This window comes from Eptatretus burgeri, chromosome 16 (genome assembly GCF_056783735.1).
Source record: "Eptatretus burgeri isolate ZD-2024b chromosome 16, Ebu_testis_v1, whole genome shotgun sequence".
Classification (NCBI taxonomy): domain Eukaryota; kingdom Metazoa; phylum Chordata; class Myxini; order Myxiniformes; family Myxinidae; genus Eptatretus; species Eptatretus burgeri.
Window position 1 is genome coordinate 42,986,538 of NC_140976.1, and position 27,608 is coordinate 43,014,145.

A 27,608-nucleotide genomic window follows, 5' to 3' on the forward strand; every position below is an offset into this window, starting at 1 on the left:
GTAAACCTTTGGAAATGGAGAGTATCAGATATTTAAAATTGATATCCTGTTTCACACTGAAGTGAAGGTAAAGATCAATTTTCCTTCACTTTCAATATCTATTTTTGTAACTGATATCTAATAACTAAATTTGTACCCTTAATTCACATATTTTTCACTGATGCTTTAGTAGCTCTTGAAATATTTCATTAATAAAAAGTAGAGCACATTGAAAAAAAAGGTTGACAACCCCTGCTTCAGACCTTTAGACCATCTAGAACCTTTTAAGCACACACCATGCAAACACCTATGGTCTTCTTACAAAATACAGACTCTACTTCGGTTGAAGAAGTAATGTGCAAACTCAACCCACCCAGGACGTGGGTACCGTGCTCGTAGTTAATAAAGGTGCTCTTGTCACATACTCTTGGCAAAATACTTGAGAACCAGAAATTACCGTTCAATCAATTTAGTTACTAACTTAGCATTAGCAAGGATTGTACTCCACTATCAATTCCCCTTCTGTGCCCATATCATTCGAGATGAAAGGGGGGGGGGGGAGGACTGCTCGTGTGTTTAATACAACACAAATCCAAAGAATAAAGAAGATAATCTGTGCGATCACAATGAAATTCTCCACCATGGAAACACATTTCGAAAACTAGAAGGGCACTCGGTAGAGCGCATACCTCCGCCATGCAATGACTGATCCATGAGAACATATCGGGCCCAAAGAAGTTTTGAGATATCGTGACATATATCGTTATTGGCCCTATCTCTGGATGGTGAAGAATCACTTAAAAAATTCAAGGAGCCGGTTCCAGATCTTCACCAAAATCAGTTAGTCCTTGTCACACACCAAACCTGCCCACCAAATTTCATCCAGATCCGTCCACAACTTTATGAGATATCCTGTGCACCAACAGACAACCAGACAGACAAACAAACAGGCAGAGAGGGGTGAAAACACAACCTCGCTCACCTTCGGTGGCAGATGTAAAAAGTAAAGAAACAATCAATGAAAACATTTTAAACAATAAAAAGAGCAATCAGAGATTGTACTCTCACCAGGACCTCTTTTATGGTATACTGGTTCGTCAATTTGGCTATTCTGTCTGTCTGTTTGCAACTTGGCGAAAAATTTTAAGCCAAGTATGTTGGTCTGAAGCGTTTGCCTGTCTGTTTGTTTGTCACACGATTTTTGGTCACAGTTTTCAAGCAATCGTTTTGAACATTTTTGTGTGTAAGCGACTGGCCAAGGATGGCAACGCTAAATGTTGGTGAAGATCCAGATCCGAATCTGAGAATTTTTACCCCATGGGGTCTTCCACCCCACGGGGTCGAAGCGCTGCTCGCGTTTTCTCTTTTCTTGTGTACAGTTCATTTGAGCGTCTATTTCTCCATTATTCGTGAACAGAATTCGCTGAAAATTGACAGGCATATACTAGACGCATGCGCAGGCATGAACTGAGCTCAAAGTGCGATTGCGGCCTTTCGGGCCGAGAAACGGCCCATTTTCTTAAAATTGTTATTTCTCGGTTATTAGTGGACGGAACCGAACCAAACTTGACAGGTAAATTCTAGAGACCATTTCCCAGGCATTAACTGAGCCCAAAGTGCGATTCCCACCCTTTGGGCTGAGAAACGGCCCTTTCGGCCAATTTTCTTAAAATTGTTATTTCTCGGTTATTCGTTCGTGAAAGAAACCGGACCAAATTTGACAGGTATATTCTTGAGGTCACTCTGCAGGCAATAACTGAGCCCAAAGTGAGATTGTGGCCCTTTGGGCCGACAAACGGCCATCTCGGCCCATTTTTTAAAAAAAATTGCTGTTTCTCGGTTGTTCGTAAATGGAACCGAACCAAACTTGACAGGTATATTCTAGAAACCATTCCTCAGGCAATAACTGAGCCCAAAGTGAGATTGTGGCCTTTTTTTGTTTTAAATTGCTATTTCTCGGTTGTTCGTAAACAGAACCGAACCAAACTTGACAAGTATATTCTAGAGACAATTCCCCAGGCATTAACTGAGCTCAAAGTGCGATTCCGGCACTTTGGGCCGAGAAACGGCCCTTTCGATCAAGTTTCTTTAAATTGTTGTTTAAAAATAAATTATTAAATGCGCTGGGCAATGCCCAACACAAAATTAAGTCGCAAATGATGATTATGAAACTAGCCTCACTCTTGTGAGGTGTTCTGGTTTCTTTTTCTGATGCGATGAAAATCTTACCAAATCTCAAAACTATCTGTCGTCTGTTCTATCGCTCACCTGAGAGTTGTACGAATGAACTCCCACGGGGTATGTTCGCAATTCGAACTTTTTCAAGTGATTCTTCACCATTGAGAGAGTGGGCCAAAAACGATTTATAGCACAATCTCTCAAAAGGTTATGGATGGATTCCCACGAAAATTGGTGGACAGGTTGGGAGTGCCACTCGGAAGAATTGATTCATTTTTGCTGAAAATCTGAATCTCGACCTGGATTCAAGAATTATTTAATTTTAAACTGATTCTTCACCAATGAGAGATGGGGAAAAAAAGGATATTGCATGATATCTCAAAGAGTTAAGGACGGATTTGGATGAAACTTTCTGGACAGGTTGGGTGTGTGAAAATGAATAATTGATTTTATTTTGGTGAAGATCTGAATCCGGATCCAGATTTGAGAATTTTTCAGAAACTATGTTTAGCATGTTATCTCTAAAAGTTGTGGACGACTTGTGACAAAACGAGGTGGAAGAGTTGGTTAGGTGACAAGAACAAGTCGATTCGATTTTGGTTAAGGTCCAGAATCAGATCCGACCTATCAGTGGCGTACAAGATGTAAACTATTCTGCCCGGCAGAGGTATGTTCTCGACGGAGTGCCGTTCCGTTTCGCCAAGTTGTCACTCCATGACTGATTTTTCATTTGCTTCTTGCAAAATCGAAGATTTTTCAAGTATATTTGTCAGTCGATTTTGTTGTTCTGTCTGTTTGTCTGTCTGTCTGCCAATCGCCTACAGGCCACAGATTAAAACCGACCTTCACGAAACTTCACCAAGTTGTAGAGGTAGTCTTAACTCAGAAGCCTCTTTATTTTGAGGTCAAAGGTCATCTTGAGGTCAGATTTCTGAAATTGTCATTACTCATCCGATTGACAAGAAATTTGAACAAGATTTGCATATTGCATCACTGAATTGTGTCACACGTCACTGAAAAGAAGCTAATTTTGAGGTCAAATTGTCAAAGGTCAAACTTCTAAAATCATCATTATTAATCTGAAAAATCATCAATTTTCATCCAATTGACTTGAAAATTAAACAGCAATTTCGTCATGCAATACTAAATCGGGAAACCAACTATTTTGCGGATCAAGAGGTCAAAGGTCAAACTTCTAAAATCATCATATTTCATCTGAAAAATCATCAATTTTCATCTGATTGACCTGAGCTTTGATTGAGATTGTCGATTTTAATCTTAATTAAATGGACAATTTGATGTATCCATTGCAACCGTTGGAGAGGGGGTGGATCTTGCAAGTATCGTGCTCTGCACGACTTCGTTTTCTTGTTACTTCAAAAATGGAAGATTTTTCAAGTATATTGGTCAGTCGATTTTGTTATTCTGTCTGTTTGTCTGTCTTTCTGTTTATTGCCTACAGGTCAAAATTTTAAACCGATCTTCACAAAACTTCACCACATTGTAGAGTTTGTCATAAGGAATAAGGCTATTGTTTTTGAGGTCAAAAGGTCAACATAGGCGAAAGGTCAACAACTTTAATGAGGTTTCAAAAATCCTCAATTTTCAACCGATTTACTTGAAATTTGAAGAGCATTTATATTTAAGTCACTAAATTCAACCATCCAATTATTTTTGAGGTCAACATTGAAAAAAAGGTGAACATAGGCTAGAGGTCAACCAACAACTTTGGTGAGATTTAAAAAAATCCTCAATTTTTCCAATTGACTTGAAATTTGAAGAGGATTTGCATACTGAATCTGATTAACGTGGATGGGAAACTGGCTTAGTGGTAGGAAGCAAAGAGTGGCTGTAAGTGGCAGGATGTCTTGCTGGGAGGCTGTAAGTAACGGGGTACCTCAGCGATCAGTACTCGGACCATTACTATTCATTATTTACATCAACGATTTGGATAATGGGGTAAAGATAAGCTTTCCAAATTTGCAGATGACACAAAGCTTGGAGGTAAGGTGGATAGCAGAGGGGGTGGTGATCAGATTCAGGAAAGTATTGATACTTGCATAGATTGGGCGAAATATTGGCAGATGTAATTTAACCTGAGCAAGTGTAAGGTGTTGGGGATGGGAAAGAACAATGAAAATAGAGATTACAGGATGCAAGGGGTAATTGTGGAGCGTGTCACACAGGAGAAGGATCTGGGGGTGGTAATAGATATGGGAGATAAGCAGGCAGCACAGTGTCAGGCAGCTATAGGTTGAGCAAAGAGGGTTTTAGGCTGTATTCGGAGGAGGGTCAATTATAAATCAAAAGAGGTGGTGTTAACATTGTACAGGAATTTAGTGAGGGCCACTTCTAGAATATTGTGTGCAGTTTTGCAAGTAACGTGCTTTGCACGACGTCTTCTTTTTGTTTGTCTGCCTGTTTATCACCTACAGGTCACAATTCCAAATTGATCATCATGAAGGACGGTTTGAGGAGGGAGGGGAAGTGGGAGGAGAAGTGGGAGGAGAAGTGGGAGGAGGTAGGGGAAGTGTGAGATGGCAACACTGAGTTACCTTTGCTGGTCAATAATTAATTTAACATTTCTATCACTATGCCTAAAAGACAAATTTAATTTACTTGATTTTGTGGAACATACACAAAAACATAATTTGTTGTCAGAAATGAAAGAATCAATTTTTTAAGAGAATAACTCAAAGGGAAAATGAAAATGAGAAGCACAGCAGAGATTGATAGAAAGCCATGGTGAAGATTTGCCTGGTCGACAACAGGCTCCTGTCCAAAGGCAAAACCTAGGAACTCATTTTTTGATCAAAACTGAGTTAATAGTAATTTTGGAGTTACCAGGTTATAGGCTTCATGTTAGTGTATAAGTTATTGTAATTTGTTCCCTACGTAAGCTTGTACGCTCATGGCAGGACCTAGCAACTCCTACAGAATTCGGTAAATACCACAAAAAAAACCTAGATACGGCTTTAATATATATCTTCTCCATATATATTAAATAATAAAGATAATATATTTCTCGACATATATTTCGATATAAAGATAATATATATCTTTAATCTTCTCGAATGGATACGGCTTTAATATATATAAAAGCAGTTTTTCTTTGTTTTCTCAAAATCAATTAGAAGTGAGTTACCAGGTTCTGCCTTTGGACGGGAGAGGTGACTGAACCACAATGACCTGGTAATCACTTTTTTTCACTGCCATGTTTTTTCTTCTTCTTGCGTTTTAATTCACACAAAGCCTTGTATGTTTTGAGCAGAGGGCTGGTAAAGATGGAGAATGGTAGGGCAGACTCATCATCTTCACTAAATGCAGCAGATGTTGCTTCGCTGACCAGCAGAATTCCAACGTCAAACAACAGGATAGCAAAAGAGAACATGAAAACTAAATATAGAAATGCTGCAAGATCTCCACCCAGCGTGAACAATTGCTTGAAATCGCTCTTTCCCAACAATGCAGAAATTACAGATGTCATGCTTAAAATCAAGCTATCATAGAGTCGCAAGTACGAACCAAAAACAGCCCAAAAGAGGAGAGCATATGCCAAAAGAATCACACAAAAAATGATTGAGAAGGGTTTCAAAAGCTCCGCAGTCAGCTGCATTGATCTGAACATTGGTCGAAGCCATTGTGATGCACCAAAAATCTCATAGATTTTTAAAAAGATGAGGAAGACGAGAGCAGCAAGGATGTGGGAAGACAACAGGTTGAGGCCGATAAAATTCAACGTCTTGGCTTTCCCTGTTGAAATAGAAAAGCATTCAAAATGTTTCAATATCAATATTTATTTTATCATTATGTAAACTTATCACTGTTTTGGGAGGAAACTAAAAGTAAGAGAGAATAATTTTGAACCTTAGGTACAGTATTATTAACGAAACGAATTTTGAATGCGCTCCTCCGATTTATTTACAACAATCCACTTAATTTTAACTTCATGAGGGTAACCAGTAAATATGTCAGCTAAGTCACAACTCACTGCCCTGGAAGAACAAGTGAAAGGACGACAGCACTTCATGAGGTATTTTGTAAAAAATAAACAAAAATAAGTTGCACAATTTTTATGTTGTTAAAAAAACAACTCACATGGTCCAGCCATCTTCAAAGCAGAAAGCTCATATCCAGCATTGTTTTTAAGGTAAAAGACAACGATCGCACTCAACCCCAAAGACAACGAGAGAAATTCACTCCAAGATGCAAGGCGAAAGAAAATTTTGGTGCCCAGCTGTCTGGCCTGAATGACCATGAGGATGATGAGGCAGGCGATGACGATGATGTATCCAACATATGCCACATGCAGGACAGTGTTCATAATTTGATTGTTCTGTTGAACTCGATATACAAAAATTTCATGTGAAGGCATAAAAACACCTAGAAAGAAGATGAAATATAAACAAAAACAACACGTTCTCAGATTTTTGCTCCTGTTTGGATCCCTTCCATTTATGCATTGCAGGAACAAAAAGAGTACTGTTAAAATGTCCACTACAAATCAAACAATTAGCTGTTGTTTTTCAACCGATTCACAAATCTCACAAATTTTGGGGACAACTTTTGGACACAATAAGCAAGGGAATTAATTAATAGGAAATAAGGAGGGGAGGAACCACTGCAAGTAGGATTCCCCAGAGGGTTGGGGAAGGAAGAGATAATGGGGATAATAAAGATTGTGTATGAGGTTAAAGGGGTAGATAGATAGGGGAGGACGGCCTGCTTGAAGCTCTGGACAGAAAAGTGAGATAGTATAGCAACTGGAAGGTATATCCACATATGGGAGAGGTGAGGAACAAGAGTCGAGGTGTGCAGTCAGCCTGGATTTTGGAAGTTTAATAAGGAACGGGTCACTCGAAGAACATGTACATCCTGGATTTGTTGGAAGGGTCAGAGAGCTCAGAGTGCAGAGACGCTACATGAGAGGAAACGAGGTTCAAAAAACAAGAGGGACAACCATCCTGCCTGCAATGTGAAAGCAACAGACCTTATGCTTCAGCATCATCACAGGAGATTACAACAGTGTTGAGAGGTGGAGTTCTCTCTCTATCGAGTGCAGCCTGTGGCTGCTGGTTGCATCATTGGTTGGGACGCGGCTATGCCGCTGATGCAGTGTCCCCCTTACCAGTACACTGGTAGTCATTTTGCCGACCTCGGAAGGATGACAAGCTGAGTCAACCTCCTGGTGTATTAATTCAGCGGCCCAACGGGGCTTGAACTCAGGACCCTAGGATCCCAAGCCACCACCCTAACCACTAAGCCAACACCAGGCTAGAGGTGGAGTTCACCGTCACAGAATCCAGGAGAGTCAGATGTAATGCCATCTGCGCCCTTCACCGAAGCAGGATCAAGGCTGGACAGACATTGTTATACCTTCTCAAATGAGAAGGATACAATACCCAGTCGATGGTGAGTACGAGTTGGTAAGATGAGGAGAGCACAGGTTGTGTTGGGTGCATGAGATTTGGAAAAACAGAGTTAAGATAAATCATCAGGCAGTCTTCTGATATGCCATTTGAGGTAATGGAAGAGGGGCAATCAGAGAGGGACTTGAAAAGACACCACCAGTTCTTTGAGGAAGGAGACAGGAAGCATTCTGCCTTGATATTTGCAGGATGATGTTTTCTGGTCTGGCTCAGACACATACTTGCTGAGACCTCATGGAGTGAGCCAAAGTTACCCTAAGTCAGGTTTGCTTTTCATGTTGAAAAAGGAAGCTGCATGATTACAGATGCCTCCCCACAGAATTCAATGCATCAGCTCTAAGAGAATGGATATGATAGTTGGAAACAGGATGGGAGGAACTGATGCGTGAGAGAAATTTGGCTTTTGTGAAAGTATTCCAGCATGTCAGATCCTGTGGAGATGGTAGCCCAATCATTTTTGTGAGAGTGCATTATTTCTTCATGGCTGGAGCACTTAACTACTTGATCTTTCCAATTATTGAAATAACACTGACCTCATAAAAAAAAAGTTCAAAAATTTTATGTTGGGATACACAACCAGTCAAAAGTTTTAGAACACCCTTTTATTCCAGTTTTTACTGAAATTTATGGAGTTTAATGTTTCAATGTACTCTGAAATTAAAGCACAGGACAAATAAACATTTGCAGATAAAAAAACAAAATCATAGAATCATTTTGTTGAACAAATTATTAATCAAAATTTTTGACTCATAAAAGTAGCCACCTTTTGCAGATATAACAGCCAAACATATGTGTGTCATTCTTTCTGCAATGGAAATCAAATATTGTTTTGAAAGTTCTTCCCAACGCTGTTGCAGAAGTTCCCACAAATGTGTTACACTTGTAGGTTACTTTCCTTTCACCCTTCTGTCCAGTTCATCCCAAACCAGCTCGATGGGGTTTAAGTCTGGAGACTGTGCTGGCCATTCCATGATTTCAAGCCTACCGTCTTGTTCTTTTCTTCTAAGGTAGTTCTGACATAGCCTGGAGGTATGTTTTGGGCCGTTATCTTGCTTTAGGATGAACCCCTGAGCAACTAGGCGTAGACCAGAGGGTATTTCATGGCACTGAAAAATGCTGTGGTAGCCCTTTTGGTTCAGGGTGCCAGTCACTCTGTGCAAGTCGCCTACTCTGGATCCAGCAAAAGAACCCCAGGTCATCACGCTTCCTCCTCCATTATTTGACATTTGGTGTCACACACTGAGGAACCATCCTTTCACCTACTCGACGGCGTACAAAAACCCTGCGTGATGAACCGAAGATTTTAAATTTTGATTCATCTGTCCATAAGACCTTCTGCCAGTTGTTAGTAGTCCACTGGTTGTGCTTCATGGCCCAGGCAAGCCTGGTTTTCTGATTTTGCCATCTTAGCAATGGCTTTCTTCCTGCCACTTGACCTGTCAAACCTGCAGCTCAAAGTATTCTCTTCACAGTTGAAACTGAGACTTCCTCACTTCGACCATTGTGAAGCTGTGCTTGAAGCTGCTGTCATGTGAGCCACTGATCACGCAAGCTGTTAACTCTCAGAAACTTGTCTTCTGATTGTGTTGTGGCTTTGGGTCTGCCAGACCTCTTCCTGTCGGAGTTTCCTCCAGTTTCCAAGTGCCTTTTGATGGTGTAGGAAACTGTACTCACTGACACCTTGGCTTCTTTGCAATTCCTCTAAAGGAAAGACCTACACTTTTAAGGGTTATAATGGTCTGTCTGTCTTCCTTTGTTAATTGTCTTTTTCTCGCCATTATGATAGCAATATACTACTTCCTGCAGTGCAATATTGTCCAAATAATGCTTCAGAGGGTGTAGCAACACAGTCTGTTCCAACACTGTTTTTATACAGACAGAAGGTTTGTAACTAATCAACAAAAGTTGGGACACCTGTAGAAATTGTTTGCATCAATTTTCAAGGCTTAATTTACTTCCATTGTTGCAGAACAGCTGCAGTTGCTAACCCATTACTTGTTCCCTGAAAAGGGCCTTTTTAAACAACTCTGAAATTTACATTATTTTTCAGTTTTTGGTAACCTAAACTTTTTTTTAACCTTTGGCAGTTTACCGCTTAACATTGTACCATTTCAGGTTATTCACTGGACTTGAACTGCTTAAATTTCAGTAAAAACTGAAAAATAGGGGTGTTCTAAAACTTTTGACCAGTAGTGTACATGATCTCCATATCTTGTTCTTGGAATCACTACCCAAGTTCGCTAATGATGCCGAACTGACTCTGGCTCGACACCTTGTGAGGTGTCCCAGCAATTAGTGACTACTGTCTATCAAAACCCCTCCACCCACCCCTTTCTGCCAACAGCAGTGCTGCCAACAACTCTGTTTTCTCATATAGACACTCACAGATTCTTACTCTGGCTCCTTGCTCGTTTATGAGTGGATAATCCTGTTGTGATTTTTTTTTGTGTGTCCAGATGTGACAGTGCTTTGCTTTGAGAGATTTATTATCTTGCCAAAACGAAGTTTTTGCAAGATATGTTAGTCAGCTTGTATGTTTTTTTTTTGTTTGTCTGTAATCACGTATAAATAATTCTGCAGAGCACAGTTATCATTGGAAATTTTTGTAACTTCGCATATCAGAGGCCTATAGAGGTCCCTTTCAGCGCATAAAATTTTGAAGGTCAAGGTCAAAGGTCAAGGTCACTTTGTCACAAATCAGGGGAGTCGACGAAACCCTTATTTTTTGAGTAATTTTGATCGGATCGTCTTCAAACTTCATGGGAATATAGTTCATGGTCTGGCGCTCAGCTGATTAACTTTTGGTGGCGATTGGCCTTGACCTTCATGGTTAGCGTCTCAGGTCAAACATATTTGACCCCAAGGTCAAATTTTCAAGTTTTAGGAACCATATTGTGTAGTACCTCAAATTGAACACCTCGATGAGTGCTTTCCAGATATGTCAAGCTTGAGACATTATGACGTCATTTGGTGACGTTATGAGGCAAACGCATATTTTTCATGGTCACTCTAGAACGATTCTCATCGGAATCTCTCGTAGGCAGATATTCCTCAAGGAGTCGCTCCTGGTGGATAGCAGCTCTGTTCACCTCAGTGTGACCTTAAAGAAGTCACACGTGGTCACCTTTTGGCAAGATACGGGTCATTTATCGGTTGTTTATTATTACATGTCCTGTTAAATGATTGTTCCTAATCCACAACCAGCGGTGTTGGGTTGAACTTACTGTGTTAGTACAAAATTGGGTCAATACCTGGGCCCATGGCTTTAATGGGATTTGTTGTGCTATCTGGGTTGCATCTGCTCTCATGAGTCATTCTGCCTTTTTGTTCTGGGTCAAGTGCACTGGCTAAAGACCCGCTACACCTTTCTAGATCAATAGCTTGCTTTGGCCGTATATCCTTTCTCAGTCTCCATTTCCATTTTTATATCTCCTTTGTGTTCCATGCATTGTATTGTTCATATGTTGTGCATTGTGCCATTTGTGTTTCATGGAGAGATGGAAGGAGACTGAGACGAGAGAGAGAGAGAGAGAGAGAGAGAGAGAGAGAGAGAGAGAGAGAGAGAGAGAGAGAGAGAGAGAGAGACAGAGAGAGAGAGAGAGAGAGAGAGAGAGAGAGAGAGAGAGAGAGAGAGAGAGAGAGAGAGAGAGAGAGAGAGAGAGAGAGAGAGAGAGAGAGAGAGAGAGAGAGAGAGAGAGAGAGAGAGAGAGAGAGAGAGAGAGAGAGAGAGAGAGAGAGAGAGAGAGAGAGAGAGAGAGAGAGAGAGAGAGAGAGAGAGAGAGAGAGAGAGAGAGAGAGAGAGAGAGAGAGAGAGAGAGAGAGAGAGAGAGAGAGAGACAGACAGACAGACAGACAGAGACAGAGAGACAGAGAGACAGGATGTGAAAAGAGAAAGGATGTGAGAGAGGGAAGGATTTGTATTGTATTTACATATGGAGTGTCCATGCCATCCTCACATAGGAAGTCCTGACTTCCTGATGGTTATTTTCCACATTCATTCCTTTTGTTTGAAATATCAAAGAAACAAGATTTCCAACTACAAAAATAAACTAAACAGTTTATGCCCTGGATATTTCTTTACTTTCTCAATAATTTTAACAAAGAAGTTAAGATATAAATTGGCAATAAAAGTGTCACAGATAAAATGCTTCTGGTTATAAATCACAGATAAATATCACAAGAAAGCTATAATTGGATCTTTGTTCATTATATCAAGTGAATGAAGTGATAGATGTACAAGGTTGTTACATTCTCTGCAAGATGGAAGCTCACAGAAGAGCAAGGTAACCGAGGGGAAGACCTGATGATGGGGCAGTGGGGTAACAGTTTGACAATAAAATAAAGGGAAGGAATGAACAGGAAAAGAGGAGAGAGAGAGTTTTTGAAGATGCCTTTCAGACAACAAAGTGATGATGGCAGACAAACCTGAAAACCTTTCAACCAGCATTGTGGTGTAGCAAAAGAGGTTTACGTTTGGATTGTAGACAACAAACTCTGTAAAAATTGCTGACGTTTTGGCATCACACCAGGAGTTCTTGATGAGGTAATTGACCATGTCATTTGCCCTGGAAAGGTTTCCTTCCAGGTGTGCAATGTAACCACCACTACCAAATGATGTTGTTTGTCCTAAAACAAAACAAAACATTTTTTTTTCAATCATATGCAGAAGAAAGAAATGTAAAACACTTCAATATAACCTGAAATGTAGGATGTTCCACTGAGGAGAGAGAGAGGAGATTGGGACCATACTCTGTGCCGAGCGTTGGTGTTGCTTGAGCAGTCTCCTTGGCTATTGGGCATAATCCTGGACAGGTCGCCACTCTGATAGAGTATACCAGCATGCCAGCACTCATTTTTCTGACTTCAGAAGGTTGACAGGCTGAGTTAACCCCACCTGGTATTAATGCAACAGCTGAGCAGGATTTGAACTCAGGACTGGAGGATCCAAAGCCCACCATCCTAACCATTAAGCCAACACCAAGTTCAACTGAAGGTGGCAGAAACTTGGAAATTCCTCCAAGGTGCCGGCGATAACTCGCCTACTCATCACAAAAGACACCCTGGGATCTTTGATGCCAATCGCCCTGCATGCGTAACACAAGGATAACAGTTTATAGCTTGTTAAAATTCAAACCTTGGCAAGGTAACTCAGAGGTGAGCTCAGAGGTGAGCATGCATACCTCTGAGTGTGGGCTAAAGATGCTTCATATAATACAGCTATTTTCTGTATGTGTGTCTCAGCATAAGCATAAAGTAATTAAATGTGGCATTAGATATGCGTCGTTTATATGATGATGATATCTCCCTTTCCTAATGTCTGTTCTAAAATTATCAACCCATTTGACCCTAGTTATTGATGTTTTACCCTTTGAAACCATTGTTTTTCAGTGGGAAAATGGTGCCTGCAGGGCTCGAATTATCAGCAAAGGACTCGGGTGAGAGATTGTCATCCCGCCTACCAGGCTGAGCTGTGCCCAATGATGAGTGAGAGTGTAGGGGTGTGACATGTCATTGATTACGCACAAGCCCAAGTGCATAGAAGGTGGAGGTGAGTCAGGAAAGGGGAAGAGATTGCCCTGACCTTGGCAGAGACGGCTGCACCACACTGCTTGTGTGAAGTGCTGAGTCATGCTCCGTGAAGTGCCGAGTCACAGGCTCCTATCTCCCCTCAGTGACCATGGGATGATTGCCCTGCTGGAGCGATGGGACCAGACCCAACTGTGCTACCAAACTTTGGCGGGTTTGCCCGCAACTTTCTTTCTGTCCGGTCATTACCCCCTCTGTCTCTCTATTGTGGTGTGATTGATTGGGCCTGATAAGGACATAATTATTTAAGGTTCCCGTTCACTTGTTCGGTACCATGGGCACATATGCCGGTAGGAGGTAAGGGGATAGTGTTAGTTGCAACATTTATTGGTTGATTGCTTCTTTTGTTTCCTTCCTCAGTGCCATCATTTGCACTTTAAGAAACATACTGTATATAGTTTTGGGGGTGAATTCTGACTGTGGTGATTGCTTTGTTTTGTGGTTTTATTAATGACCCCTTGAGGGAAAATTAGTTGCGGTCACCATCGTTTAACAAAAGACCGTGTCATGTGACTTACGTTTCTAGGCCTAAAATTAAATCCAGTCATGTGGTACCGATTGGCATAACACTGGATCACTTTGGGTCTTCCAATTCACATCATATTTTCGACACATGATCTGGCGACAAGTGATCTGGCTACAGCCTTTAAGACATGGCAAGGAAGTCTTTGAAGCAGTCGACCATTGTCGTCGCTTTGACATAATCTGACATATACAAAGCAGGCAATCCGAATAAACAGGACAGCTGCAACACTGGTGTCAGGAGTGGGATTCGGACCCGAGGTGTGAATTCTCGCACCTCAAAGCCAAATTACAGAGCGCACATTAAGCATTTAAATTAAATTACCACCACTATGGAGAGTCAAAAGGACCTGAAGCAAGAGGGGGTAACACTGGACAGATTCCACCACAGCCCCCATAGAAATAGAGGTGGAAGGACCTGTCAAAGTTGTGGTGGTCACCCTCGATACCGGGGTCAGGCCAGGAAGGGAGCATGCCAAGCAGCATGTCACAACTTCCACTTTCCACCAGCACACCAGGGCCCTTCGTCTGGCCACCCCCCAGGTAGTTTCCCAGTCCAACCCCATCTCCTTGACATTCCATTCAACCTGCGGCAACATCGAGGTACATGGTCGACTCGTTGGCCTCATCCACTGGTGAGGCTCCCTCACTGAGAGAATTTTGTGAGCAGAATCAGCGTCAGAAAAATGAGCCACATGTCCATACAGCTCACAAACAAAACAGATAGGAAATCTCATCTGAGTCTCTCTCAGCAAATTCTTGTCAGAAGCAAAATCCAAACAGCCATAGACAAGGATTCTCCAAAGAGGAGTGAAGTCTTTTTCTCAGATCCTTCGTCAGAGTCCAAATCTCACATCCATAGAGCAAGACTGGAAGCACCAAGGACTTAAAGACTCAGTTTTTTGTCCTCTTGCATTGGTACCAACAGGTTACACTGCGCAGGCCCAACTCAGACGTTTATGGACCTCTGGCTCATGACCTGCGGAGACATGAATACCACTGCAAAGGAAAGTGAATCTCTCTGTGACCTCAACATCCCCACTACAGACAGGTGCAGACAAGATATCAGCTTCAAGATGCCAACGGAAGCCTGGATATTGGTCTTGGCCCAGGAGACCAGTAATTCCAGTGGTACTGACTCCTCATTCAGTGCATTGAGGGCCCCCATAAGGATGTCCAGAGTCTCCACCTAGATGACTGCATCATCTGCCAAATCAAGGTCAGAGATCTTGACACTCCCAAACGATGTACTGCAGCTAGATCTCTCCAACATCCAACCCAGAATACAGTACAAGGGCTGAAAAGTGTGGGGCCAGTACACACCCTGGATGAACTCCAGTAACAACTGCAAATAAGTCAGATATGGAACCACCACACCTCACATCACTCTCAGTACCAGAGTATAGTTCAGAAATCAGATCGACCAGCTTTGGTGGCACTCCTTAAAGATTGAGGATCCTCCAGAGAGCATCAAATTGAGTGAATCACTGAATCAAATGCTTTGCGGAGATCAACATAGGCTGCAAACAGCCTCTTCAGATGCTGGACATGGAGGCTGGAGCAGGGTTCTCTGTGGAGGAATCTACATGGCCTCGTGGGTAATAAGCAGGGTGGAGGACAGAAGCAGGGTAAGCCTGGTATTGGCTTAGTGGTTAGGATGGCGAGCTTGGGACCTTACTGTCCTGAGCTTTAGCCCCTGTCAACCGTTGAATTAACACTAGGTGGTGTTTAGTCAGTCTGTTATCCTTCTGAGCTCAGTGAAATGAGTGCCTGGTAATAGGGGCACAGCTGTGCTCCCAGCCAATGATGCTACCTGCAGCCTTGTGCTGAACATGAAGGAGGAGGAGGATAGATGAAAGCAGGCTGATGGAGAAAATTTGTGATGGAAGGGATTTTAGTGGCGATGTTAAATGGACATGTCAGGTCAGGTCAGGTCTCATGTCAGGTCAGGTTCGATCTGTGACCTGCTACAGGTACCATGTAAACCTGTACTAACCTGTTCCATGGTCGGGTTGTCGGCGACTAAACCGTCTCCCCCACCAGGTTTTCTGGTGAGGAGGGTGTTTGGATATGGACACCCAGCAGGATTAAAAACAAAACCTGTCAAAGGGCGGAGGAGCTCCTTGTGAGCCAACGGCCATCCATATCTAGTGCCCAACTGTGTCTGCGGACATCCTCCTGCAGTTGGGGTCACTTCTTATTAGGAGGTTGGTGGCAGGATTTGCACTCCGGCCACCGTAAAACCCTTCATTCCGCAAAACGCAAAAACGCAAAAAAATCTGAAAACCCACTCCGTGGGAGTACCTCCTGTGCAGCTTCCCTTCGCAGGGCAGCTCACCGGATGATGGGATTGGGGCAAAGCCTTCGGGACCCCCAATCGTTGATAGGAGGGAAACCACGGGGTAACATCCCTGGGTCAGATTGCGGGAGAGTGTGTCGGAGTGGTGCTGAGGTGTCGTCCACCAGACGGCGGTCTCCTTGGGTTAACCTGAGGCGGTCCCTTCGGGTGGGTGCCTGGAATGTCCTATCCCTAAGAGAGGATGATCACCTGTCTCTGTTATCATCTGAGCTCAAGCGTTTGGACATCGGGATTGCAGCTCTCTCTGAGGTTCGGAGACCGGATTGCGGCGAGATAATGGTGGGTGGTTACACCTACTATTGGTCTGGTCGCTCTGATGGTTACCATACCCAAGGAGTTGCTGTAGCTGTGTCCAATAAGCTGACCCCAATGATAATTGAGGTAACACCGGTCAACGAGCGTATTATGAGATTAAGGATTCGTCACTCCTTAGGTGTCATTTCCCTGGTCTCTGTTTATGCTCCGACTGAGGCGAGTGATCTCACCGTGAAGGATGCATTCTACGCCACACTCGAGTCTGTGGTTGATCAGTGCCCCAGACGAGACACACTTCTAGTCTTGGGGGATTTCAATGCATCGACTGGAACTGATAGGGACGGTTATGAGGTGTGTGTTGGTCCCCATGGGTCAGGAACTATGAACCAGAATGGCACTAAGTTCCTTGACTTTGCAAGAAGTCATGGACTTAGGGTGGCTGGTTCATGGTTTCAGCGCCCACAAGCTCATCGCTGGACTTGGTATTCCAATGCTGGCGGTGTGGCAAAGGAGATTGACCATGTCCTCATTGACAGTCGTTGGAGGATGATCCAGAACTGCAGGGTCTACCGGAGTGCTCAGTTCCTCAATACTGACCACAGGCTTGTTGTAGCAACTCTAAAGCTGCACCTTAAATCCTGGAGAATGGTACCATCCCAGCCGAGGCTGGATGTTGCCAAGCTCAGGGATGAGAGAATAGCTGAGGAGTTTGCGAACAGGCTGAGTGGACACTTGGGGGGTCTGGGTGCTTTGGGGGGTCCTGAAGAGTTGTGGAGCGCCTTCAAGACCACCGTCCTTGATGTTGCCGGTGGATGCCTTGGAGCTCACCGCAGGGCAAAGAAGAATTTTGTCTCTCAAGGGACACTGGATACCATTGACCAGAGTCGCAGGGCCAGGCTGAATGGCAGAGCTGAGCTGTTCAGGGAGCTGAGGCGTAAAACTGTACGTGCACTGAGGGTGGACAAGGAGGCCTATGTGCGAGGAATCTGTGAGGGGGAAGAGCATCACCTGTGGACAGGTGATTCTCGTCCCGCTTACAGGGGAATTCGTGCATTACGTTCATCCAAGCCCATCCCTCGGAGCACTACAGTTCGAGCAGAGAGTGGTAGGCTCTTGACAGAGGAGTCTGAAGTGAAGGCCCGCTGGGCCGGTTACTTTGAGCGGTTGTACCAGGCTGATCCCCCAACTGTCGAGTTGGACGTCAAGGGTGTTACAATCCCTGTTGCTGACCCTCGAATCAACTGTGGTCCACCTACGCTTGTGGAAACACGGGCTGTGGTGAACCAGTTGAAACGGGGCAAAGCTCCAGGGATCTGTGGCATCCATGCCGAACTTCTCAAGGCTGGTGGAAATGCCGCACTCGTGTCGTTGCATGCAGTTTTGTGCTCTGCCTGGAACACAGGCATCATCCCAACTGACTGGAAGAGGGGCCTTGTTGTCCCTCTCTGGAAAGGGAAGGGTGATCGCCAAGACTGCAACAACTACCGAGGGGTGACGCTGCTCTCAGTGCCGGGCAAGGTCTTTGCTCGGATAATTCTCGATAGGGTTCGCCACCATCTGCTTGAGCACCAGCGTCCAGAGCAGTCAGGCTTTACACCAAAGAGGTCAACGATTGACCGTATCCTTGCACTTCGTGTCCTCACCGAACACAGACGAGAGTTTCGGCAGGGGCTGCTTGCAGCCTATGTTGATCTCTGTAAAGCGTTCGATTCAGTGAATCGGGACGTCCTCTGGAGGATTCTTGGTCTTCGTGGGGTGCCACCAAAACTGATCGATCTGATGTCTGAACTCTACTCTGGTACTGAGAGTGCTGTGAAGTGTGGTGGTACCATCTCTGACTTATTTCCAGTTGTTACTGGAGTTCGTCAGGGATGTGTACTTGCCCCCACACTTTTCAGCACTTGTATGGACTGGATTCTAGGGAGGATGTCGGAGAGATCAAGTTGCGGTGCGTCATTTGGGAATGTCAAGATCTCGGACCTTGACTTTGCAGATGATGCAGTCATCTTTGCGGAGACTTTAGACATGCTCTTGGGGGCCCTCGAGGTGCTGAATGAGGAGTCGGAGCCGTTGGGATTACAGGTTTCTTGGGTCAAAACTAAGATCCAGGCTTTCGGTGACATCTTGGATGCTGCTGTCCTGTCTGTGTCTGTTTGTGGTGAGGATGTTGAGGTCGTGGAGAGATTCACTTACCTTGGCAGTGATATTCATGTCTCTGCTGGCTGCGAGTCAGAGGTCAATAGACGTCTGGGTCGGGCCTGGGGAGTCATGGATTCACTGGATCATGGGGTGTGGCGCTGCCAGTACCTGTGCGGGAGGACGAAAGTCCGAGTCTTCAGGTCCTTGGTACTTCAAGTCTTGCTCTATGGATGCGAGACTTGGACTCTGACCAAGGATCTGAGACGGAGACTTAATTCCTTTGGTACCAGGTCTCTTCGGAGAATCCTTGGCTATCGCTGGTCGGATTTTGTGTCCAACGAGCGGTTGCTGAGAGAGACTCGGATGAGATTTGTTACCTGCATAGTCCGTGAGCGTCAGTTGCGGCTGTATGGACATGTGGCTCGTTTTCCTGACTCTGATCCTGCTCACCAGATTCTCTCAGCGAGGGAGTCTCATGAGTGGAGGAGGCCAGTGGGTCGCCTCATGGTTGCAACAGGTTGACCATCATCTCAAGGAGATGGGGATGGGCCTGGCATCTGCCTGGGGGATGGCCAGACGGAGGCCCCTGGAGTACCGGCGGAAAGTGGACGCAGCGACGTGCTGTTCTGGCACATGCTCCCATACCTGACCTGACCTGTTAAATGGACATTTTTGATATTTCATTTAATTAGAAGACGACAGAGTAGATGATTTCTTCCTTCTTCCTCTTTCATTCACGATGGAATCTGGACTGAGTAGGGAATGAATGAGTTGATGTGATGAGGTGAATGAGGCGTGTGGCCAAATTGGTATTCGGATTTGAGATTGAGTGAATGGTGCAAAGAGGGTTTGATTGTGAAGAGGAAGAACACGCTTCTGTGTAGATGAATCCCGGCTTTTATTTGAGGGGATCCTTTATTCCATTATGAATGTCTGGGCCTCTTCTTTGAGAGACTTTGGGGAATCCTTTGTTGTCGGCATTGATATCTCAAAAGCATGTGACAGTTTGGCATCAGGGTCTTATATCCAAGCTTCCCTCTTTTGGCTTTCCTCCTTCACTCTGCTCTCTTATATTGGGCTTTCTCTCTGACCGCTTTCCCTCCATAATTGTTAATGGTTCAACATCTCCCCCCCCCCCTTCCCTATCAACAGCGGTGTCCCTCAAGGTTCCATCCTGTCTCCAACACTCCTTCCTTCTTTTTACCAATGACCTCCTTTCTTCTACAAATAACCAAATGCACTCGTATGCTGATGACTCGACGTTACATTCCTCCATGTCTTTCCCATCTGCCCCTGTCATCCCTCACTCGATCTGCATCTCTTTTCATCACAGGCACCTCTTTAAATTCAGCTCTACACAGCCACCTCATCAACATAGATATGATGTGTCTTTTTGTGATATGTGATTTATAAAGTAGGTCAATTTGGCTTCTTCTTCTCCTTCATCTTCTTCTTCATTATTAGCCATGACGTTACACCTGGAGGAAGTAGACCACCAGATTCGGACTGTTTATGGGTTGCATCGCGGTATGATTTAACTCAAAGGGGGATTACACAATTCGATTTTCCACAAATATGCCGAGTCGATACATCTTTGGTGGTTAACGTAATACAAATTAAGATGGTTTCATGCTACACCAATGGCCAATAGACCCTAAGTTTGCAAGAAATTGGACGAGGTTTGTCCGAAATACCCGAGTGTGGATCGCGCCAACAAAATGTTCACTTTTGTGCTTGGAACATTTTACAGAGAACTGTTATGACACAGCAGAGATGGTTGGATCTTGTGGTTATCTGCCACTATCGAGAGAGGATCACGATCACGATGCCCCCATGATTAAGTGCAAGAAACAGCCGTCGTTCAAAACTGTAACAGCATCTCCACCGAGCTAAACGCACATGTACACGGGTAATTTCAGCAGTGAATCAAAGACATGGTAGGGCTTTTTTCAAGACTTTGTGATTGGCCAAATTTTTTTTCAAAAAAAAGCCTTCCCTTCAAATTAGATAGTGATTAACGATTTTCATTGGTTTTCAGAAGAAAGAAATTGTGTTTGGGTTTCCCTTTTATTTTTCTCGACAAAGTGGCGTAAGCAATTGATCAATTTGCAAACACAGCTGGAGTTGTCCTTGATATCTCTGTCTCTCTCTCTCTCTCTCTCTCTCTCTCTCTCTCTCTCTCTCTCTCTCTCTCTCTCTCTCTCTCTCTCTCTCTCTCTCTCTCTCTCTCTCTCTCTCTCTCTCTCTCTCTCTCTCTCTCTCTCTCTCTCTCTCTCTCTCTCCCTCTCTCTCTCTCTCTCTATCTCTCTATCTCTCTATCTCTCTATCTCTCTATCTCTCTATCTCTCTATCTCTCTCTCTCTCGCACGCACGCACATGAATACTTTGAGAGCTGGAAGGGCTCCATTTCACTTTTTGAAACCCGCATATGCAGATACAAATCAACGACACACATAAATAGGAAAAATACGAAAGTTCTGTGCCGACATACAAACAAGATTGGTGTCATGCATTGCACGACACTTGCGAAATACAAAAAACAAATTTGACTTAAAAATAAAATAAAAATTGGTGCTTGAATTCAATGACAAAATACTCAAATCCTCTTCAAATTTCAAATCAAATGGATGAAAATTAACAATTTTAGAAATGATTGTCGACTTTTTGGCCGATGTTGAGCTTTTGGCCTGTGATGACCTCAAAAATAATTGGTGATTGAATTCAGTGACTTGATATGCAAATCCTTTTGAAATTTCTCGTAATCGGATGAAAATTGAGGATTTTAGAAATATGACAAATGTGTTGACCTTTGGCCAATATTAACATTTTAAACTGTTGAGCTCAAAAACAAAAGGCTGCTTGCTTGTGGTGAAGTTTCGTGAAGATTGTTTTAAAATTGTGACCTGTAGGCGATAAACATACAAACAAACAGACAAACAGACAGAATAACGCACACAACAAAGCAATATACTTGAAAAACCTTTGATTTTCGCAAGTAACAAACAAACAGACAAACAAACGGACCATAATGTAATACTCCCTCCTCTGCTTAGGGTAATAAATAGATAACCTATTCGAACATCTTAAAGGTTTACCAAGATAAATTTAGCGAGAATGAGGCAGAGAAATATACTGCACTGCAGGGTTAAGTAGATGACTGCATTTGCTTCATACATAAGAGCTGAAGTATTCTCACCCATTGCAAAAAATCCTGGCATTGGAGCTTCAGTTTCTTGATAATCCCAAACTGTTTTCTGTTCCTTTAAGTTGTCTAATCCTGGATTCTGCTGCCAGCCCTCATTATATCTGGTTTTGTCTTCAGTCAACTCCATGGCAAGATGAACACAGGTCGGTTCCAATGGTTGGCTGCCACAATGGATTTTCACTAGAAACACAAGATATACAGCAAATAAAAGGTTGGTGTAATGCAAGAGAACTTACCTTCTTAAAAACAAACATCAATGTAGATTGTAGACGTATTAGTTAAAACGAACCTTCGGTGCAAAAATATTCCACATGATGATGCAGAGGGAGTATACAAGTAACAAACATCATTAGAAAACCTTTGAACTGTTAATGCTGCCCTGACATATCCTGTTGGATTGATGCTTGACCGGAAGGGCATTGCATCATAAAGTGTGCCATTCCTCTTTCTGTGCTCTGTTCCTCTCTGGTTTCTTCCCTTTCTGTGCTCTGTCCCGCTCTGGTTTCTGCCCATTCTGTGCTCGGTCTCTATCTGGTTTCTTCACACATTCTGAAAGTGATCTACTTCTGGGGAAACTCCCAAAATCCATGCTCACTGTTCATCTCCACCCATTTGTTCCTCTTTTATCTCACCTGTGGAACCAACTTCCCCAGTCTGTCTGATCTATTGCGTCCCCCCAAGACTTCAGGATGGCTGTTCATCTCCTCCTCAGGTCACCTCCCATCCATACTCATGACATTTTCTACCCTCAATGACCCTCCCCAAATCCACCCCTTCCTTTCAAGGTTATTGGTTTTTTTTGCCCTGTCCCTTTTTGTGGATGGTGTGGGGAGTAGGGGAGTAGGAGGGGGCAGCCGGTGTGAGTGAAGGATATAGGAAAAGAGTAAACCAGAATCATCATCAGAAGAGACGAGAATGTTAAGGAATAACAGGAGAAGATGGTGTAAAGTGCAGCGAGATGATGCACATGGTGAAGTGTGAAGACACTTGCGTTCATGACTGTAAGGTTTTATTGTGCTCTCTCTCCCTCTCTCTCTCTCCCTCTCTCTCTCTCTCTGAAAAAAATCAAAAGTACTGAATGCAGATGTTCTACTAAGTCCATCAATGTGGCTTGTATTTCTTCCAATACAGTTCCTTTCACCTTTTGCCAATTTTACAATTGTAAAATCCTGAAAAGATCATCCTTTGAATATTTTTACATGACAACCAGTGAGTAATTCACAAGAAAGAAAAGAGAAATGGCCAGTGATTTTAAAAGTTTATGTCCTTAAACGGTAATGTGAGGACTATGTTGGAATGAGATAAAACAAAGAGAATGGGGAAATAATAAAAACAGCAAGACTCTGTCAGCTGGACTTGTATAATCGAAGCAGGAACACGTAGAATTCTGAGATGAGTAAGCAACTCTTAGCCGTACCTTGTTTCTGTCTCTTTTGGCGAAATCGAATGGATCCAAACCTGTGGGAATTGAGATCCTTGAGGAAAGTTTGCTTTGTTGGAGAAATTTTGAGTCGCTTATAGATATTCTCAGGGAAAAGGTTTGGCAGCAAAGTGCTCTTCACCCATTTCCAGTAAGAACTGATGTTCGAAACCTAAAATGAAGACAATTATAACCATATACACAAATAATCCATTAATTTAATCATTAATAATAACAAAACAACATGAACGATAAGAATAAAAACCAAAATTATATACGAGTAGAAAACAACAAAACACTGCTTCTTGTATTTTGGAGCTAAAACAGTGTGATGGTTCTGGCTTCTCGGAGCCACTCTCATTGTATAACTTTAGTAATTTCGTAGTATTTTGATTCGTTGAGCATACTATGTTCATGTAAGCAAATATTTATTCCAAGTGTTGAGAAAGGTGTCAAATACATGTGATTTTCCTGCTTCTACATTCTCATCTACAGCCATTTCCCACATCTCAGAACACAAAATATATTTTCCCACCTTTTTATCAGCTAAATCTCAGCACAGAACGCCTTGTCCTCTCTTCCTAGATCCCCCTCACAAACCACCCAAACAGCCTCAAACCGGCTGCATAAAAGTTCTGTCGAGATGTCCATGCCAGATGATCCATCAATCATCATCAAAGGTGATAGCGTGCCAAAACCATTAGTATGCCACCCTCTGATCCATGAATTGTGACTCGGGTTTGGATAACAAATACACCAATCATGGGCAGAGAAAAGGGGCCCCCTGGGCTGAGATTGCACCAATGACAGTTTGGAAGAAAAATAATTATATTCATGTACTCTCAATTATAATTGTTGCTGGTGCTTTATAAATTCAATTTTTATGCTATAGTCGAATTGGCTGTCAGTTATGTTTCCCTTTACCCAAGAGTCTTTTGACCTAAATATTGATAAAAGGAATGTCTTACTATGAAACAGGGTAACCTGGTTGATAACACTGCAACTTTTGCCATGATTATGTCATTCTCTTTTACCCAGTGGACACGTATTGCAGTTTTGAGTTATTTTGCCAAGTGCTTATCTGCTTATCAGCTCATCCTGTGGTTGAATTGCCAATTGTCTCACCCTCCCATTTTTTTGGATGTCAAATTGTGTACAAGATGGATGACTTTGGGCTTCTGTTTCAGTGAAGTTCATTCGAATGTTTCAGTGAGTCATTGAATGTTCTTCCTCCGTATATACGAAATTAAAGGTTCTCCTTTGGTATGCTGATCGATCGATCATGTGGAAATTGAGTTCTTTTCCACCACACCTGAATACATCTTGGAAATAATTACTGTCCTGACATCTCCTGTCCATTCCCATTGCAGCATAGGGCAACTGGGGGTTAATTTCCCAGACCAATTGAGCTATGGATCGCAGAAAGCAGTGCGAAACCTTGGTTCTGCTAATCTAATTAAGATTAGTTAGGTAGCTGCTGGCACAATACTCCCGTGACAATCATCTCACTGGTAACGGAAACACGATGCTGGGTGAGATGAGTGGCATGGACGGCGTTCGTGGTCTATAAAAACTTACCATCCGTTTGGAGTAATCCAGAGGTGGACACTGATGTCAGGAGTGTGGATCTGGAACTCCCAGACACCATCACATTGTTGTCCAGAGTGTGGGATTGTACCCGAGGAATGAGCAATGATGCCTCAAAGCTAAATTATGGAGCACGTTAAGCAAAAAAAAACTTGCAGCAGTGTGTGGCTTTGTAGGATTGACATCAATAGGACCAGGGGGTGTCAGCTGGTTCAATACTCCTGTGTCTCTGGTTGACATTATGGAGCAGGGCTCAGTGGAGTCATCCCCGATACTTGGTAGACTTTTTGAATCACAAATAGTTAATCCAGTGCCCCAAAATGAGTCAATGCCACAAGATGGCAGGTCAGTTTCACCACAAGGGAAGGGGGCTAATGACCAGCTGATGGAAATAACAACTAAACTTAAGACCAAGATGAGTAATGACTTGAGGCAGGAGATGAGGGCTGGTCAGGCTGAGGCAAGGCTATTGGTGATGGGCTGAACTGGCTAGGGGCTGATCTTGGTGGGAGACTTGACACGTCTTGGGAAGTGGTTGCAAATGGTGGGAGATGTGGCATGTGTGCAGCATGAAATGGCGGCCGATCAAGCCAGGGGTTAGTAGAAGGGGTGACATGAACAATGCCACGATGGGTAGCAAAATAAACAAAAAAAACAGATAAATGAATTTAAAACAAGACTGGGGACTGAAACCAGAATGGAGGAGAGATGAAAATATAATGGCGCTGAAACAGGAGACAGGAATTAAATTGGGAGATAGTGAGTTAATTACATGTGGCGCCTGTAGAGTTAATAGAGTGTGTGGAAAAAGAGGAGGTTGAGGCACGTGCGGTGGAAAATGCATGCAGGGCGGCGTGGCCTCTGAAGTGCGAACGGTCAATGAAACTATGCTACAGGAGCCGGCAGAAAAGACCGATCGGGAGGTGGAGCCAGCAGCCATTGCCACCATCAGCACGAGGCGCATGGAGAGCAGATTGGGGTTTGTGAAGGGAGTCTCTGCAGGGAGGTGTGTGAGATTAATATTGATGTAAATACAATGACATGAAAACAACTATAGGTCGATCTTCGGCCAACGCCAGGGATACATTCCTGGAAAACCTCGTGTTCAGAAAAAATTCACATTCGAGAAGTCAGGAATATACTGTACATGCACAAACCATCCATCCATTGGGACCATACTCTGAGCAGAGCGTTGGTGCTACTAAAGCAATCTCCGAGCTATTGGGCACAATCCTGGATGAGTCACCACTCCAACACAGGATACCAGCAAGCTGGTGCAAAAACATTACCATTACAAACATTACTGTCCTGCATAAAAAGGTGCAAAAACAGATCCCTGCAACTGCAGATAAATCAGCCTTTTCCCTATCATCAACAAGGTTATGGAATCCATCATCGCTTCAGACATTAAATCCTTCCTCTTCTCCAATGGCTTGATTTCCAATCATCAATTTGGTTTTAGACAAGGTCACTCTACCCTGGATATGCTGCTTCTGCTCTCCCAACAATGGATGGAGGTACTCAATGCCAGACATGAAATCAGAGCCATATCGCTGGACATATGGCATGCTTTTGAGTGTTTTTCATCCCCTCTTCCTGTCAAGGCTGGAGTTCCTCAAGGCAGCATTCTGGGCCCTATTAATTTCCTGGTTTTCATCAATGATCCCTCTGACTTTCTGGAAAATCCTCCTTATCTCTTTGCTGATGACTCCACCCTCTGTCATACCATCTGTCAGCCTTCAGACCGGCAAGCAGCAACTTCTTTGCTCTCTGCAGATCTGAATAAAATCACAAACTGGTTCAACACGTGGAACATGTCTTTAAATCCTGACAAATCTCACACTCTCACTATGTCTCTCCGAAAGGACCATTTAGAACCCCCCCCCCCATCTACTTTCTCAACAATTCGCTGGAAGAAGTCTTTTCATTCAAGCTTCTGGGTCGCACTATCTGCCATGATCTTTCCTGGGAAAGCCACATTTCCAACCTAGCCTCCAAAGCCAGTCATCGACTGGGATTTCTCCATCATGCAAAGTCCTTCCTTGGCCCACCTGAGCTCCTGACCACATACAAAGCTTTCGTCTGCAGCCTGATGGAGCCCTGCTCTCCCCTCTGGGCTGGTGCTCCTGCCTCTCACCTTTCTCAGCTTCACACTGAGGAAACCAAGGCGTTTAGGATCATTGGACCTCCCGCGATGAGGATGAGTCTTTGGGCCTCTCACTCTCTCACCGCAGGAGGGTCGATGGTCTTTCTGTCTTCTACTGCCTCCACTCCGTTCTCCCCCTCCCCCCCCCCACTGCTGTGTCTGCGATTTGTCCCCACCATATTTGCGCAGGGCGCTCAAGGTCCGTCAACAACACCCTTCTGGAAAAACTACCAAAATCACAAATTACTGCTCACCTTCACTCTTTCATTCCTCTTTTTCACCCCACCTTTGGAATAAACTCCCACACTCTCTTCAATCCAATTCTTCCCTCCAGGCCTTCAAAACAGTTGTTCACCACCACCTCTTATCTGCCCCCATCCAAAACCTCGATCTTTTCTACCTTCGTTAATTCACCCCAAACCCACCTCCTTCAAATTCCCTGCTTTCCTTCCTGAAAGTTCCTGTAATGTCCATCTTGTGTACCCCATATTCCCTGACCCATCCCTCTCCCTTCCACAGATCTAATGTCTGTTCCCCACTGTTTTGCCCTTCCCTCTCCCGCCCCTCTTGTCTCATGCCCCCGTTGTTGTGCGTTGTGAGTTTGCTCTCTTCCGAGCCTCGACATTGTACACACAAAAAAGGAAGCTGGTACTCGTTTTGCCAAGCTCAAAAGTATGACTAGCAGATTCAACCCAACCTGGTAATAATACAACAGTTGAGCAGGATTGAAACTCAGGATCTTTCAGGATACAAAGCCCAACACTCTAACCATTAAGCCAACACCATACATACATAATACTCAC

General features: G+C 43.6%; 1 protein-coding gene and 1 long non-coding RNA gene across 2 annotated transcripts in view; one reads left to right on the top strand and one right to left on the bottom strand.

Annotated features, from left to right (window-relative positions):
* Window positions 1-13,457, top strand: part of LOC147010963 (uncharacterized) — a 118,907-nt gene extending 105,450 nt beyond the window's left edge. The window contains exon 3 of the long non-coding RNA XR_015052555.1: window positions 12,975-13,457. This is a non-coding gene — a long non-coding RNA (uncharacterized LOC147010963). The remainder of the gene's footprint in view (window positions 1-12,974) is intronic.
* On the bottom strand, window positions 4,871-22,006 carry LOC147010964 (polycystin-2-like). The gene is made up of 4 exons (XM_085860456.1): window positions 21,644-22,006; window positions 12,012-12,212; window positions 6,256-6,540; window positions 4,871-5,910 (listed from the first exon to the last, which is right to left on the bottom strand). The coding sequence occupies exons 1-4, from the start codon at window positions 21,777-21,779 to the stop codon at window positions 5,354-5,356; spliced, it is 1,179 nt and encodes a 392-aa protein (XP_085716582.1). The 5' UTR covers window positions 21,780-22,006; the 3' UTR covers window positions 4,871-5,353.
* Window positions 22,007-27,608: the final 5,602 nt, after the last annotated feature.

What these genes read in the sequence shown, in the direction of transcription:
- LOC147010964 (XM_085860456.1), bottom strand. Translation starts at nt 21,779, where the DNA reads ATGGAGTTGACTGAAGACAAAACCAGATATAATGAGGGCTGGCAGCAG. An exon ending in GCCAGGATTTTTTGCAATGG is followed by an intron (nt 12,213 to 21,643) that starts GTGAGAATACTT and finishes GTTTTGTTTTAG; the next exon opens with GACAAACAACATCATTTGGT. An exon ending in GCTGGTTGAAAGGTTTTCAG is followed by an intron (nt 6,541 to 12,011) that starts GTTTGTCTGCCA and finishes TCTTCTTTCTAG; the next exon opens with GTGTTTTTATGCCTTCACAT.